The sequence below is a fragment of the Hydractinia symbiolongicarpus genome, chromosome 2 (assembly GCF_029227915.1).
Source record: "Hydractinia symbiolongicarpus strain clone_291-10 chromosome 2, HSymV2.1, whole genome shotgun sequence".
Classification (NCBI taxonomy): Eukaryota; Metazoa; Cnidaria; class Hydrozoa; order Anthoathecata; family Hydractiniidae; genus Hydractinia; species Hydractinia symbiolongicarpus.
Window position 1 is genome coordinate 12,258,093 of NC_079876.1, and position 13,545 is coordinate 12,271,637.

General features: G+C 34.7%; 1 protein-coding gene, 1 long non-coding RNA gene and 1 other non-coding gene across 3 annotated transcripts; 2 read left to right on the plus strand and 1 right to left on the minus strand.

The window, feature by feature from the left end:
- Positions 1-432: 432 nt before the first annotated feature.
- LOC130630748 (U5 spliceosomal RNA) lies at positions 433-552 on the plus strand. Its single transcript, XR_008982118.1, has one exon. It is a non-coding gene; the product is annotated as a U5 spliceosomal RNA (small nuclear RNA).
- A 3,912-nt stretch (positions 553-4,464) lies between these two features.
- Positions 4,465-6,510, minus strand: LOC130629455 (uncharacterized). Its single transcript, XM_057442663.1, has 3 exons — positions 5,582-6,510; positions 5,323-5,379; positions 4,465-5,196 (listed from the first exon to the last, which is right to left on the minus strand). Exons 1-3 carry the CDS (start codon positions 6,163-6,165, stop codon positions 4,587-4,589), a joined length of 1,251 nt encoding a protein of 416 aa, XP_057298646.1. The 5' UTR covers positions 6,166-6,510; the 3' UTR covers positions 4,465-4,586.
- Positions 6,511-7,890: 1,380 nt separating this feature from the next.
- LOC130629456 (uncharacterized) lies at positions 7,891-12,742 on the plus strand. The gene is made up of 2 exons (XR_008981960.1): positions 7,891-8,932; positions 10,461-12,742. It is a non-coding gene; the product is annotated as an uncharacterized LOC130629456 (long non-coding RNA).
- The last annotated feature ends 803 nt before the right edge of the window (positions 12,743-13,545 follow it).

A 13,545-nucleotide genomic window follows, 5' to 3' on the forward strand; every position in this document is an offset into this window, starting at 1 on the left:
CGTGCAAAAACGAAAAATAATGTCAGTTTGCTCATCCATGCCACCAATAATGAAAAATAATTATACAAATATACGTAAATCATCCATTCTACTTACGGCGCTGTGGCTTAGCGGTTAAAGCGCCTGTCTAGTAAACAGGAGATCCCCGGTTCAAATCCGGGCAGTGCCTTATTGACTTTTTTTTCGACATTGTGTGTATAGTATTTGTTAAGATTTCCTCGCCAGCAAAAATAATAAAAATAAAAGCAATGAAGAATACAGTTTTATTAAATAAAAGAATAATGATTTTTGATACATGTTACACACAGGCCCAGGCTGGTAAAAATCAGAATTTTCTAAGTGACTTCACTGCCGCGAATGCTTATAAATTATTCAAGCCACAAGTAATCACAAAACGCAACTAGTTGGTCAAACGTTATTAACATGCCACAGCTACTCTGGGCTTTCTTCATACACGCACAAATCTTTCGCCTTTTACTAAAGATTTCCGTGGAGAAGGTCGTTGTGATGAGTATGTAGTCGATTTTTCAACAGTCCTGCTTTGGCGGGACGACATTTTAATAAACGAATGTGACACATTTAAAAAAACTCAAGGAGTTGAAACATCTGTTGACTGTAAAATTCGAGATTCTGCCTCAATGTTCTTCATGACGATATCCTGAGCACCTCTTGACACCAAGGGAAAGTGCAATGAAAAAAGTAATACTTGGACGAAAATTAGATTTTTTGGAATATCACGGAAAGAAAGTTACCAAGATTTGCTACACCACATGGTATCATAAGTTTTGCAGTATAATTAAACCCAAAAATCATTTTAATGCAAGGGCGGCGCCACTAAGGGGGGCTTCAGCCTCCCCCCTCGCCCCACTTTTTTGCTAAGTAATATTTTTTTATTTTCCATACGACTGCATTTTCCGCTCGAGCGTAATAAAGGCGGGGGCAAAACAATCCAACATTTCATCCAACATGCAATTTTTGTGATGTTGGATAAAATGTAGGACTGGTTTGAGTCATTTCAAAATTTTAAAAAATTTTAAAATTTTCAAAGGAGAAGAAAAAAATCGTGTTGGACGATGTTGGATGGTTTGATCGCCGTCAAACATTTCATCAACATTTTCGGCTCAAGATCAAAAGAATTCTTTATCTGAGTTGCATAAATTTTCATGTTGGATTGGTTTGGTGGTACTTTTCATCCAACATATAAATATCCCGCGAATTTCGAACGTTGAATTTTTTAATGGAATGATTTTAATTTGATGCGTTTTAATAAAAACATTACGAAGAGTAAGGGCGAGTCTTTCTTCTGCCAAGATCGGTCTGTGGCCACCACAGTTGCTCATCTGACCCGGTGATACCAGATAGGATATTTCATTAAGGAGGAAATATCGAAATACCCCACGTCCATCCGAAACATTTCCCTAAATCCGAATCTGTCTTCGATCTTCAATTTTTATTGATATTACTAAAATATTTATTTTGTTCCCTTCTCTTTATCCACTCTCCCTTTTTTTCCGCGGGTTGGTTCTTCATCGTCTGAATCGAAGAGTTCATTCAGCAAAATAAGCAGCACTGCAGAATTCCTTCCGTCCGCCATTTTGTTTTTCATAAATGAATGAACTCTTTATCGTTCGAGTGTTATTATTTATTGTTAGTTTACAAATTTAACTACCAACTCTCAAAATCTCCCACTATGCCTAAGCCCCCCCCCCCCAATTTGGAAATTGTGGCGCCGCCCCTGTAATGCAAATTATTTTAGAAGAAAAAGTAGAGATTCTTATATATTAAGGGAACTTGGTAAACAGCCTTAATAGCTCTATAACAAGCGTATAAGCGTCAGGGAGCACATATTTTCTTTTTAATATGAGAACTACTTTTTAGATCGATAAAATCATTGCGAAAAATTTCAACCTGAGATTAATAAATGGCTAAAAACCTGGTATCCTGATTTAAAATAAAAAATGAAAAGTGTGCCGCGACCCGGGATTGAACCAGGGACCTTCAGATCTTCAGTCTGACGCTCTCCCAACTGAGCTATCACGGCTAATAAATTATGCCGTTAAATTCTTTATATTGAATAGCCATATTTTTTATTTAAATACTTTTATTTCTACAAAGTCATTGAGGTCCTTCAACATAGAGTTGATGTGTCCGGATTCAACAATCTTCATTTGAACGTTCATGGAAATGTGGGAAACAGCCAATGTCCGCCGAATCAATACACTGGGAAAGCCATTGGCATGGAGTACCTGTTCCAACAAATGGATATTAACTTCACTGTTGATTACGTCGAACGTAATTTGGAAGACAGGATGGAGAAAAACGTGGAGGAGGGATGTGTACAAAACAGACCTTGAGTTGCGAAGATCTAGTTAAATTTAAGCAAATGATTAAAAAATGGAATGGCTCTCACTGTTCATGCACAGAGTGTCGGCAATTGATTCCATAACTTACCGTGGCCGATAAGTGCATAAAAAAAATCTTTGTTGCGTAAATTTTAAAAATGCGTAAAAATAATGTTATATGCATAAAAATAATGTTAAATGCATAAAAATAATGTTAAATGCGTAAAAATAATGTTAAATGCGTAAAAATAATGTTAAATGTGTAAAAATAATGTTATATGCATAAAAATAATGTTAAATGCGTAAAAATAATGCTTGGCAACCACTTCTCAAAATTGCGAGTGGCTACGTCTGAAGCGGCGGGACGTACTGCAACCTCGTCCCCAGGACTTGACTATTTTTTAATAATGAATCAAGACCCGCACAAAGACAAGAATTCAAAACTTTTCAAGCGAAAAGACGCTGATACACATGCTCCTTGTTTTAATTTTTTTTAAACGTGTACAGAAACATTGACGAAAGTTGATAGACCAATAAGAACTCGGTGCAGTGGTCTATGGCTTGGTTCCGAAACAAAGAAGACGTGCGTTTACAAACGTTCAATGGAGACAAATGAAGAGTGTACGACTAAGCGACAGGCAAATTACCAGCACATTTTTACCCTTAAATGCGGTTGCCGGCTGCTGACAAAAAGAAGCGCGAGGACGCGTGAATAGTGTCACTTTTTAAAAGGAATAAAAATACACATTTATTGATAAGACATATTATCTCTTCTATTTAAAAAACTTCCAACATGCGCAAGAAGTTAGTTTTCGCGATGTTGAAGTCGGTACACTTAAGTTCAATTTAGAAAAAAGGTAATAGAAGTATTCAAAATAAACGCTTCCCTGTTCATTTTTGTTTTCTACACCGTATTCTGTCAAGTAATCTTTGATTACGGCTACATCGTCTTCCGCAACTGTGATACCGTGATCGGTGAAATTCTCTTTCGGAAATAAATATAAATGATCAGGCCTCCCGTATACTTCACTAGACTCTGATTTCCGAATGTAATGGCAGTTCCATTGCTCCTTGCAGCTTTCTAGCTCGGCTTGAATAAGCGGTCCGAAACAGAATTGACAACACGCTTTCTGTAACTCATCATCGCAATTGTAAAGACCTGAATTGACTAAGTCTTTGAACATGTCAATCATGAAATTAGTCTTAAGCCGTCGCAATTGCGACCACCAAGCTTCGATTCTTTGATTGTGGTGAGATGATCCGTACATGTGCGGCACACTAGTATCATGATCACGTGAAAAGTAACATTGAGAGGCAGCTAATATACCATTCTCTGTTCCACAATATGTTCGTACACATTTAGGAAAAAAACCCAACTGTTCTATTTTTTCTAAATATACCGTAGCTATTGAAACTGGGTCGTTATTTGATTTAAGTACACGAAGCCATAAAATTTTCCGGCTGAAACCATCGATGCAGCCATGTATAGGAAATCCAAACGGCTTCAACTTATCATACCCATCAACGTGCCATAAATAATTGGGCCTATTTGATTTATAGTGCCTTCTTTTCAACCTCTTTGCTTTCCGCGCGGATGAGCCTTGCGGATCAAGATCTCTCATAGTTTTCATGACTAAATCACGCGGCGCATTGATTCCTTTTTCGTGGCTCAATTTATGCCACATAGTTCTGTAGCCAATAGAACCTGAATTTTCGTCGATTTCATGCCTAACGGCATCAACAACACCTGCGAGATGTTCCTCATCAAAAGATTTTCTTTTAAGGTCAAATGACTTGATTTTTTTCTTTAGAGTTCGTACACACATTTTCACGCCATGCTGTTGTCTTAAAAAGTCCAAAATTTCATTGTAGGTAAATCCTTTTCTGAAGTATTGTGTGACAACAGTCTCAAAAGTAGATGCAGGTACTTTCTTACCACACCTTGAACAGTACTTATTTGTTGTTTTTAAATTACAACTCAAACATTCCATTATTTTCTAAAAACATAACGCAGAACATGTATTCATGGAACAGGTTAGAATCTATTTCATAACCACACATCAGAAAATTTATTCATCGATTACCTTAGAGCAATAAGAAAGCTACGAAAGTTTCTCGCGAAAAAACTTCGACATAATTCGATCCATTTTTCAATATTCCAGTCAAATTTTCATCGATAAAAAAAACTTAGTCGTTTACAGCTTCGTAGTTGACAGTTTGATGAGAAAAAGTTAAAACAAAACTTTACAGTTTGAAGAGAAAGTTTAAAAAAACTTTTATTAACATAACTTTAATATATATAAAAAATATACATCTAAAAAAAAACTCTATATATGTATATGCGGTTCTACTCATATCATGTCTGATGGAAGGAACTTTTTCTGAGAAACCAATCATGTGGGAGTTGCTAAGTTCATTAAAAACTGTACACATTACATCCTTAGTGACTCCTTGCCCAATCCCTGACTCTTTTTGGCCTCTAGCATCAATAACAGTGAAATTTAGCTCTTGAAAGTCCATTATCGATGAATCACTAAATAATTTCATCAATTCCTCTCGCAAGTGCAATCGATGTACCTCCAAGTTCTTAACCAGAACAACTTCATCAGTGCTATCATTAAATCGTTCTAATCTTGCTCGGCGAATAGATGCTGGAGACAATTGAGGTTCATCATGGGAGAATGCATCATGGGCAACAGTATTGCTAGTAACAGTTGATGACCCTGTACTGCGAAGTGAAGATGAGTCGATGGCAAGTGAAGCCTGATATTCCTTGTTTTGGGAACAAATTAAACATTTTCCATTTAATTTTGATGTACAAAAGCACACTTGACAAATACGGGAATCAACATAACTAGAAGTAAGCAAAATGTGGACCAATTAAAAATAAAAAATAAAATGCACTACGACAAAAAGGTCAGCACATGGTTAAATAAAGAACATCTGGTATTCAGAGAGATACAAAATGTTTTTACCATACCTATGATCATACAGCACACTTGCACTGGAAATGACAGGATCAGAAGATATAGCAGAACTGAAATCATAAAACACAGCAGTTGTGATAATAGGTCTTAATAGGTCTCAATAAAAAACTACTTATGCAGTAAATTATAGAAACCTCAGATTTTCAGAAAGATACAAAATTATGTTATTAACGTGCCTGTTATCAAACAGCACTGAAAGTGACAGGATCAGTGGACACAGCCAAACTGAAAACATAAAATCGTATTACGTACCTTTCATTATAAATATCTAACATATTTGGCAAGTCATTATCATCACAGTCTTCTATATTATCCTCTGAGTCTGTTGAAACCATATATTCCATCAAATAGACAACAATAGAGTGGTAACCAACACCTAAGTCTTCTTTGTATTTTTTAACACTAAACTCAGTTTTAGTTCCTGGTATATATTTTATAACTTCGCCACTCTTGTATACCAGTTTGAAGTCACTAATCTTGTTATGATGGAAATTCCTGTGATAACGCTGAAACTTTTCAAAAACAGCTTGTTTCAATGGGTACGGTCCCCAATCAGTGTTTACCTTAATTGGTAGTCTACTGCCTTTTTCTTGTTTTAAATTATCGCCTTCGTCCCTACGTAGTATAGAAGCAAATATCGTGCTTTCTTTCACTTCACGTATGTCAATTTTTCGTTTTTGGGGAAGCGTTGTCGTTCTTGACTTACTTCGTTCTTTTAAAAAATCATTAAAAGTCTTAACCTTTCCAGAATCATCCTCTTTATTCACACTACTGTCCTTTCCACACTCTCCACAATACTTCCCAGTAATCTCTTTACCACAAAATCTGCAAAACATATTGACGTCAACAGAGAAGAGAGGGAAAGAACTTCATCAAAGTTTTCCCGCACATTATAAGCAAATATGGCGGGTCATTTTATTTATTTATTTTAATAACAAGGTCACGGCAGACGAAAACTGGATATAAGATTTTTTTTACGGAATATGAGATTATTTTTACGTATATAACATTTTTTTTACGCATGTAAGATTTTTTTTACGTATATAACATTTTTTTTACGCATGTAAGATTTTTTTTACGTATATAACATTTTTTTTACGCATGTAAGATTTTTTTTACGTATATAACATTTTTTTTACGCATATAATAACATTATTTTTACGCATTTTTAAAATTTACGCAACAAAGATTTTTTTTATGCACTTGTCGGCCACGGTAATAACTTGCGTAATCAATACGAAAATGGGAGAGGGGGAATGTTTATCTTTTATTTATTATTTATTTATTATTTATTTATTATAGTTTTCATCTTAATTGTAAATATATAAAAATATTTGGTCGGTTTTGATTAGTTTTTTGCAAAATATTATTTTTTTAAAGAACTATCTATATAAATAATACGCCAGTTCCGTGTGTCTGTAACAGGCAAAGTTGATATGCTTATTTTTCTTTGATGTCGCTGAAAAATGCATGTCTAATATGTTAAATTTTTTGACGTTACGGCGTGACGTCAATAACATTACTTTAACGTCAATATCCTATATTAAATTAATGAAGCCATTACAGTGCACCTAAAAATTTGAGGCCAAATAACTTGGAAACGAGGTAGTGACGTCAATGATTTTTTCACTGCGTGGGTAACTAGGGACCACCTAGGACCAATTTGGGTAAGTTTCCCAAACCTGGATCCCCAAATCCGTTTCGGAATGGACGGGTTGATGACGTCATCAAAAGACCTTCAAACCTTAATATCTCTGCAACCGTTTCTCAAAAGTATATAATCCTATACATTTTCTTGATCAGCGTTTCAAGATCTATACCATGAAGGCAGCAGATATACAAATTTCTAAAAAAAACATTTTTTGGTTTTGACGGCGCCATTGCTGACATCAGCAAATATTTTAAACCCTTATATCTTATTAACCGCTGATCAATAGCACATGATCATATATATTTTCTTGGTCAGCGCTTTAAGCTCTCCACAATAAAGGCGGCGTGAAAACAAAATCCTAAATTTTTTTTAGTGGATATGGGTTACTGACGTCATTAAAATTTCTGTCCTGCCTCAGTGGATTTTTCCACTGGCTTTATCGCTGTCTGTCTGTGTGTCCGCGAAAGCCGTGTCCCGTAACGGAAACACGAAATTTTTAAAATGCGCATCAATACCAAATGCGATATATTTCTGTCCACTTTGTTGCAACGGGTTAATTTAAAGGACGGGCGACCCCGTGGATTTTTCCACGGGCTAACGACTAGTCTATATAATAATACGCCAGTTCCGTGTCTCTGTGACAGGCAAAGTGGATGTGCTCATTTTCCTTTGATGTTGCCGAAAAATGCATATCTAATATGTTAAAATTTTTGACGTTACGGCGCGACGTCAATAACACTACTTTAACGTCAATATGCTATATTAAATTAATGAAGCCATTACAGTGCACCTAAAATTTGAGGCCAAATAACTTGGAAACGAGGTGGCGACGTCAATGATTTTTCACCGCGTAGGTAACTAGGGACCACCTAGAGGACCAATTTGGGTAATTTATCAAAACCTGGTCTATATAATAATACGCCAGTTCCGTGTGTCTGTCTGTCACTTTTGCAAAGTGGATTACATTCTTCAAAATTTTCTTTAACAAATTCTATAAAACATCGCCTATAAAATTGTTCTGTAATTTACCAAACTTTACCGATAAAATAGTATTGACGTCAAAGGAAAGTTAATTAAGATTAGTGAAGCCATTACAATGCACTTAAAACTTTGAGGCCAAATAACTTGGAAACGAGGTGGTGACGTCAATGTTTTTTCACCGCGTGGGTAACTAGGGACAACCTGGGACCAATTTGGGTAAGTTTTCCAAACCTGGGTCCCCGAATCCGTTTCGGAATGGACGGTTTGATGACGTCATCAAAAAACCTTTAAACCTTGATATCTCTGCAGCCGTTTGTCAAAGATACATGATCATATACATTTTCTTGATCAGCATTTCAAGATCTATACGATGAAGGCAACAGATATACAAATTTCTAAAAAATCATATTTATTTTGTATTTGCACTGCTGACGTCAGCAAAAAACTAAAACAACCTATTTTTCCATTGTCCTTCTGCCTAAGTGGATTACTCCACGGGATTTATCGACTAGTCTCTATAATAATACGCTAATTCCGTGTGTTTGTCTGTCACTTTTGCAAAGTGGATTACATTCTTCAAAATTTTCTTTAACAAATTCTATACAACATCGCCTATAAAATTGTTTTGTAATTTACCAAACTTTACCGATAAAATAGTATTGACGTCAAAGGAAAGTTAATTAAGATTAGTGAAGCCATTACAATGCACTTAAAACTTTGAGGCCAAATAACTTGGAAACGAGGTGGTGACGTCAATGTTTTTTCACCGCGTGGGTAACTAGGGACAACCTGGGACCAATTTGTGTGAGTTTTCAAAACCTGGGTCCCCGAATCCGTTTCGGAATGGACGGTTGAATGACTTCATCAAAAAACCTTTAAACCTTGATATCTCTGCAACCGTTTGTCAAAGATACATGATCATATACATTTTCTTGATCAGCATTTCAAGATCTATACGATGAAGGCAACAGGTATACTTATTTCTAAAAAATTTTTTTTGGGTTTTCACAGGTCTCTGCTGATGTCTGCAAAATTTAAATGATGGTTGTTTTTCTCTGTTATCCTGCCTAAGTGGATTTTTCCACGGGCCTTATCGACTAGTCTATATAATAATACGCCAGTTCTGTCTGTGACTTTTGCAAAGTGGATAAAATTTCTTTGAAAAAGTCTATAAAACATCGCCTATAAATTTGTTCTGTAAATTAGCAAACTTTGATGTTAGAGCAATATTGACGTCAAAGAAAAGTATATTAAGATTAGCGAAGCCATTGCATTGCACTTTTAAATTTAAGGCTAAATAACTTGGAAACAGGTAGAAATAACTGACGTCATCTCCTGCGTGGGTAACTAGGAACTACCTGGGACCAATTTGGGTAAGTTTTCCAAACCTGGGTCACCGAATCCGTTTCGGAATGGACGGGTTAATGACGTCATAAAAAAACCTTTAAACCGTAATATCTCTGCATCAGTTTGTCACAAGTACACGATCCTATACATTGAAAACAGTACATTTCCTTTGACGGTGGAAGTACAAACTACAAAACAATCATCTGTGGAGTTCCACAAGGTTCCATATTAGGACCACTCTTATTCCTTATATATGTAAATGATTTAAACAAAGCTTCGAATATTTTACATTCAATTTTATTTGCAGATGATACAAATCTGTTTTATGCACATAAAGATGTAAAAACATTATTTCGCACAGTCAATTATGAACTCTCTAAGCTGGCAGAATGGTTTAAGGCAAACAGACTGTCCCTAAATATTTCTAAAACAAAGTACACACTTTTTCACAGGCACAATAAAAAAGATGATATGCCATTGAAGCTTCCTGATTTATCTATTAATAATATAAGTATAAAAAGAGCACAATCCATGAAATTTTTAGGAGTTATTCTTGATGAAAATGTTACTTGGAGAGAACATATAAATATTTTAGAAGAAAAGGTCGCAAAGAATATTGGCATCCTATTTAAAGCAAAATTTGTTCTAGATCAGAATTGTTTAAAAAACATATATTCTTCTTTCATTCACTGCTATCTAAATTATGCAAATATTGCGTGGTGCAGCACCAACGCTACAAAATTGACAAAATTACAAAATAAACAAAAACATGCAATCAGAATTATTTTAAATGTTGACAGGTACACTCACTCCAGAGAGTTATTCAAAAAGATCAGTGTACTGAATTTATACCAACTAAATATTTATCAAACTCTTATTTTTATGTTTAAGCTTTAGAACAATATGTTACCAAGAGTATTTAATGATATGTTTCAGAAGATACAACATAAATATCCATCCAGATTTTCAATTAACAGTTTTTTTCAACCTAGAACTAATTATACAATCACAAAGTTCTCTATAACTAGCAGAGGACCTAAATTGTGGAATACATTTCTTGATAACGACATGAAAACTATTACATCACTTAACGAATTTAAACATAAACTAAAACATAAACTATTGACTACTGACAATCTATGTTTATTTTAGAACACACGACAGTTACAACGTACGACACATATAACACAACTCCTCATCATCTTCAATGCTAACCTTTTATATAGGTTGGGGGCTTGGTGATAAGGCTATTATAGCCTTCTTCTCGCTCCTGCCATTTTTTACCTCTCTAGCTGATATTTTTAGCATATGCAATCCTATCTTTAGATTACACGATATAATAGCTTAAGATTTGTATTTTATTCTTACGGAAAACTGTAAATTCTTCAACGGCAAAATAAATTAAAAAAAAAAAAAAAAAAAAAAAAAAAATTCTTGATCAGCGTTTCAAGATCTATACAATGACGGCAACAGGCATACAAATTTCTGAAAAAAAATTTTGTGTTCTGACAGCTGTCTGCTGACGCCAGCAAAATTTAAATGACGGTTGTTTTTCTCTGGCATCCTGCCTAAGTGGATTTTTCCACGGGCCTTATCGACTAGTTGTATATAATAACCCACGGTAAATAAATTAAATCAATCAATCAATCAGACCTAAATCTAGTTGAAGGTGCAATGCTTTCGAAGAACAATTGATTTTAGGTCTAACTATGTGTAGCATTGAACATTTCAAGGAAGATATAAATCATGTAAAAAAGGATCAGTTGACCTTTCCGTAGATTTTTTAAAATTTTTTTTCGTTACTTGTATCAAACTTTGTTGTTTACCGAAAACCTCTCCGGGGGAGAAATTATAGTTAAATATAGTTATTTATTTAAAGAATGTTGACGTAAATCTCTGTGGTCTTGTGGTGAGAATTTTTATAGATGACGCATGTAAAGGATTTTGTGATCAAAATGAATGGCTCTACGAAAGTGATAGTGCCAATGACACTCAAGAAAATAAAACAAAACAACGCAAAAAGAATTAGTGATATTACTAGAACACGGGTTCGTCACAAACTCCACGGCATATCGGAAAAGTGGGATGCAGCATGCAAAAAATCCACCGAAAAAAATACTGACCATGCCGTTACCGAACATCGCGTAGACATTAAAATAAACTACGCCTGAATACAACAGTTAGAAATGCATGACTTGATTTTTTTTTCGCTTGGTGAACTTAATGAGATACTGTTGACATTAAACTTTTAATTTCTTTAGCGAGATTGAGATAACAAGCAACAAATGTAAATGCCTACGATCTGAAAAATTAGTGTTTTGGAGCTATACACTCTGAAAAGAGATTGGAATAGTTGATATTGCAGACACCAGTCTATGTGTGAGTGTTTATTTCATTGAGTAGGAAAAAAGAAAATTTTCGTGAATATGAATTGCCCTTTTTCTTTTTATTAAAAATGTCCTGGAAGAATTTTTAATAATTGTGAATCCAAACACATTTCCTAAATTTACCGTGGCCGATAGGTGACATGCTTAGAATATATTTTATTTCTCCTAAAAGTGATATCAATGCATATGTCGCCGCATATTATAACTGACAACTCGACACTTATAACTGTCGCCGCATGTTATAACTGTGGAGTCGTCCCAAACTCTTTTTTAATCCAATGAGAGAGAAGTTCAAAGTCACGTGTCTTCAATGTTTACCTACGGTTTTTACTGAATGGTGTGGAAATCCTGAATGCTGGTATTGTGTGAAGTATAACGTGTGAGTGATGTTATTCTTGTTCCCAGAGCTCTTTGAGATAAAAACTCCGAAGTACTTTTGAGATTTATCTCATAAAGCTTTTGGAACAAGAACAGATACTTTAGGAGTACTAATTTTCGCGGGTACATTTTTCGCGAATTTTGCGTTTTTTGACCATTTTCGGGAAATTAAATTCCCGCGAAATATTTCGCGATGGTAAATTCGCGAAAATTAATAACCGCGAATTTCTTTTTCAATTGAAATTTGCGAAAATTAATACCCGTGAAAAAAGCTAAATTTATCAGGTAAAGATGATAAACAAGACAACCTTAAAAATATAAATTACCGGATTTTATACAGCTCGTTGAATTATATAATCATATGTCCGCCGATGATGGGGGGAAAGAAATTGTTGCCAATGATTGGAAAAAAGCAGGCAACTGCGACGCTATCAAAATGTTGTTAAAACAAAGGGCGGATGAGCAAAGCCATTTGACTATTATTGCAAACAATAGCTCGCCCTGTCCCATAAACAATCTGACAGTCTGACTAAAACTAGCTGGGTAGCTAGCAAGGTAAAACCGCAATGTTATTGATGATAATCAACACTTTGACGGTTTATACAAAATTTTTTTTACAGAAAAACTCGATAATTACACGCTTTTTTATAAGAATAGTGTTATTTCATTTCAGCCTCAGTATTTTTAAGTTTTTGACAAATCTCAGCCTCAAATATTCTTAAATATATTCTTAACATAGCTACAGTTTAAAAGCATGTAATTATCCTTAATATACCTAAAGATGATACTGTTGAGGTCATTTTGCTTATTGACGAACGAACTACTAATTTAAAACATCAAAATAAATAAGAAATAAGGAAATAAATTACAACTCATTTCACACAAACTTTTCATATCTAAAACAAAAGGTCGAGTCTGGGTATATTCTTAGGATATTCCTAATTTTTAATTTCTCGGCCTCGATTTTCTTATACAGTATATTCTTATAAAAAAAATATCAACTTGCTGAAGAGAAATATAGACAAGTATAGAATAGTATGTATTGACACTTTTCTGAATATTTCCAACTACTTTTGCCTCACGAAAACACATTTTCAATATATTTTACAGGGAACATCGGGATCTTCAAAATACGCCAAAAATCTGTCCCCACAAGCTCTTCACTAGTATCCAGACAGCGCTTTATGAAATCTGGTAATGTAATGTCACATCTTCATACTCAAGTGGTGGATTAATTTGTAGCCATACGCAATCAGTTCATAATTACACAAATCAAAAGTCTATTTCAATCTTCAAGTTTCTTATGACAAGTGGAGTGTCATTAAATTGGCAGGCCAGCTTTTTAATATAAGTTGTTTTTGTTAATATATTAGGGACCTTACGCAATTTGCAACATCATCCAATTAGGTGTTCGTTAAGGGCACGTAACCACTACGTTACTGCTTAAACTCGGGAGGGAGTATAAGAAGACC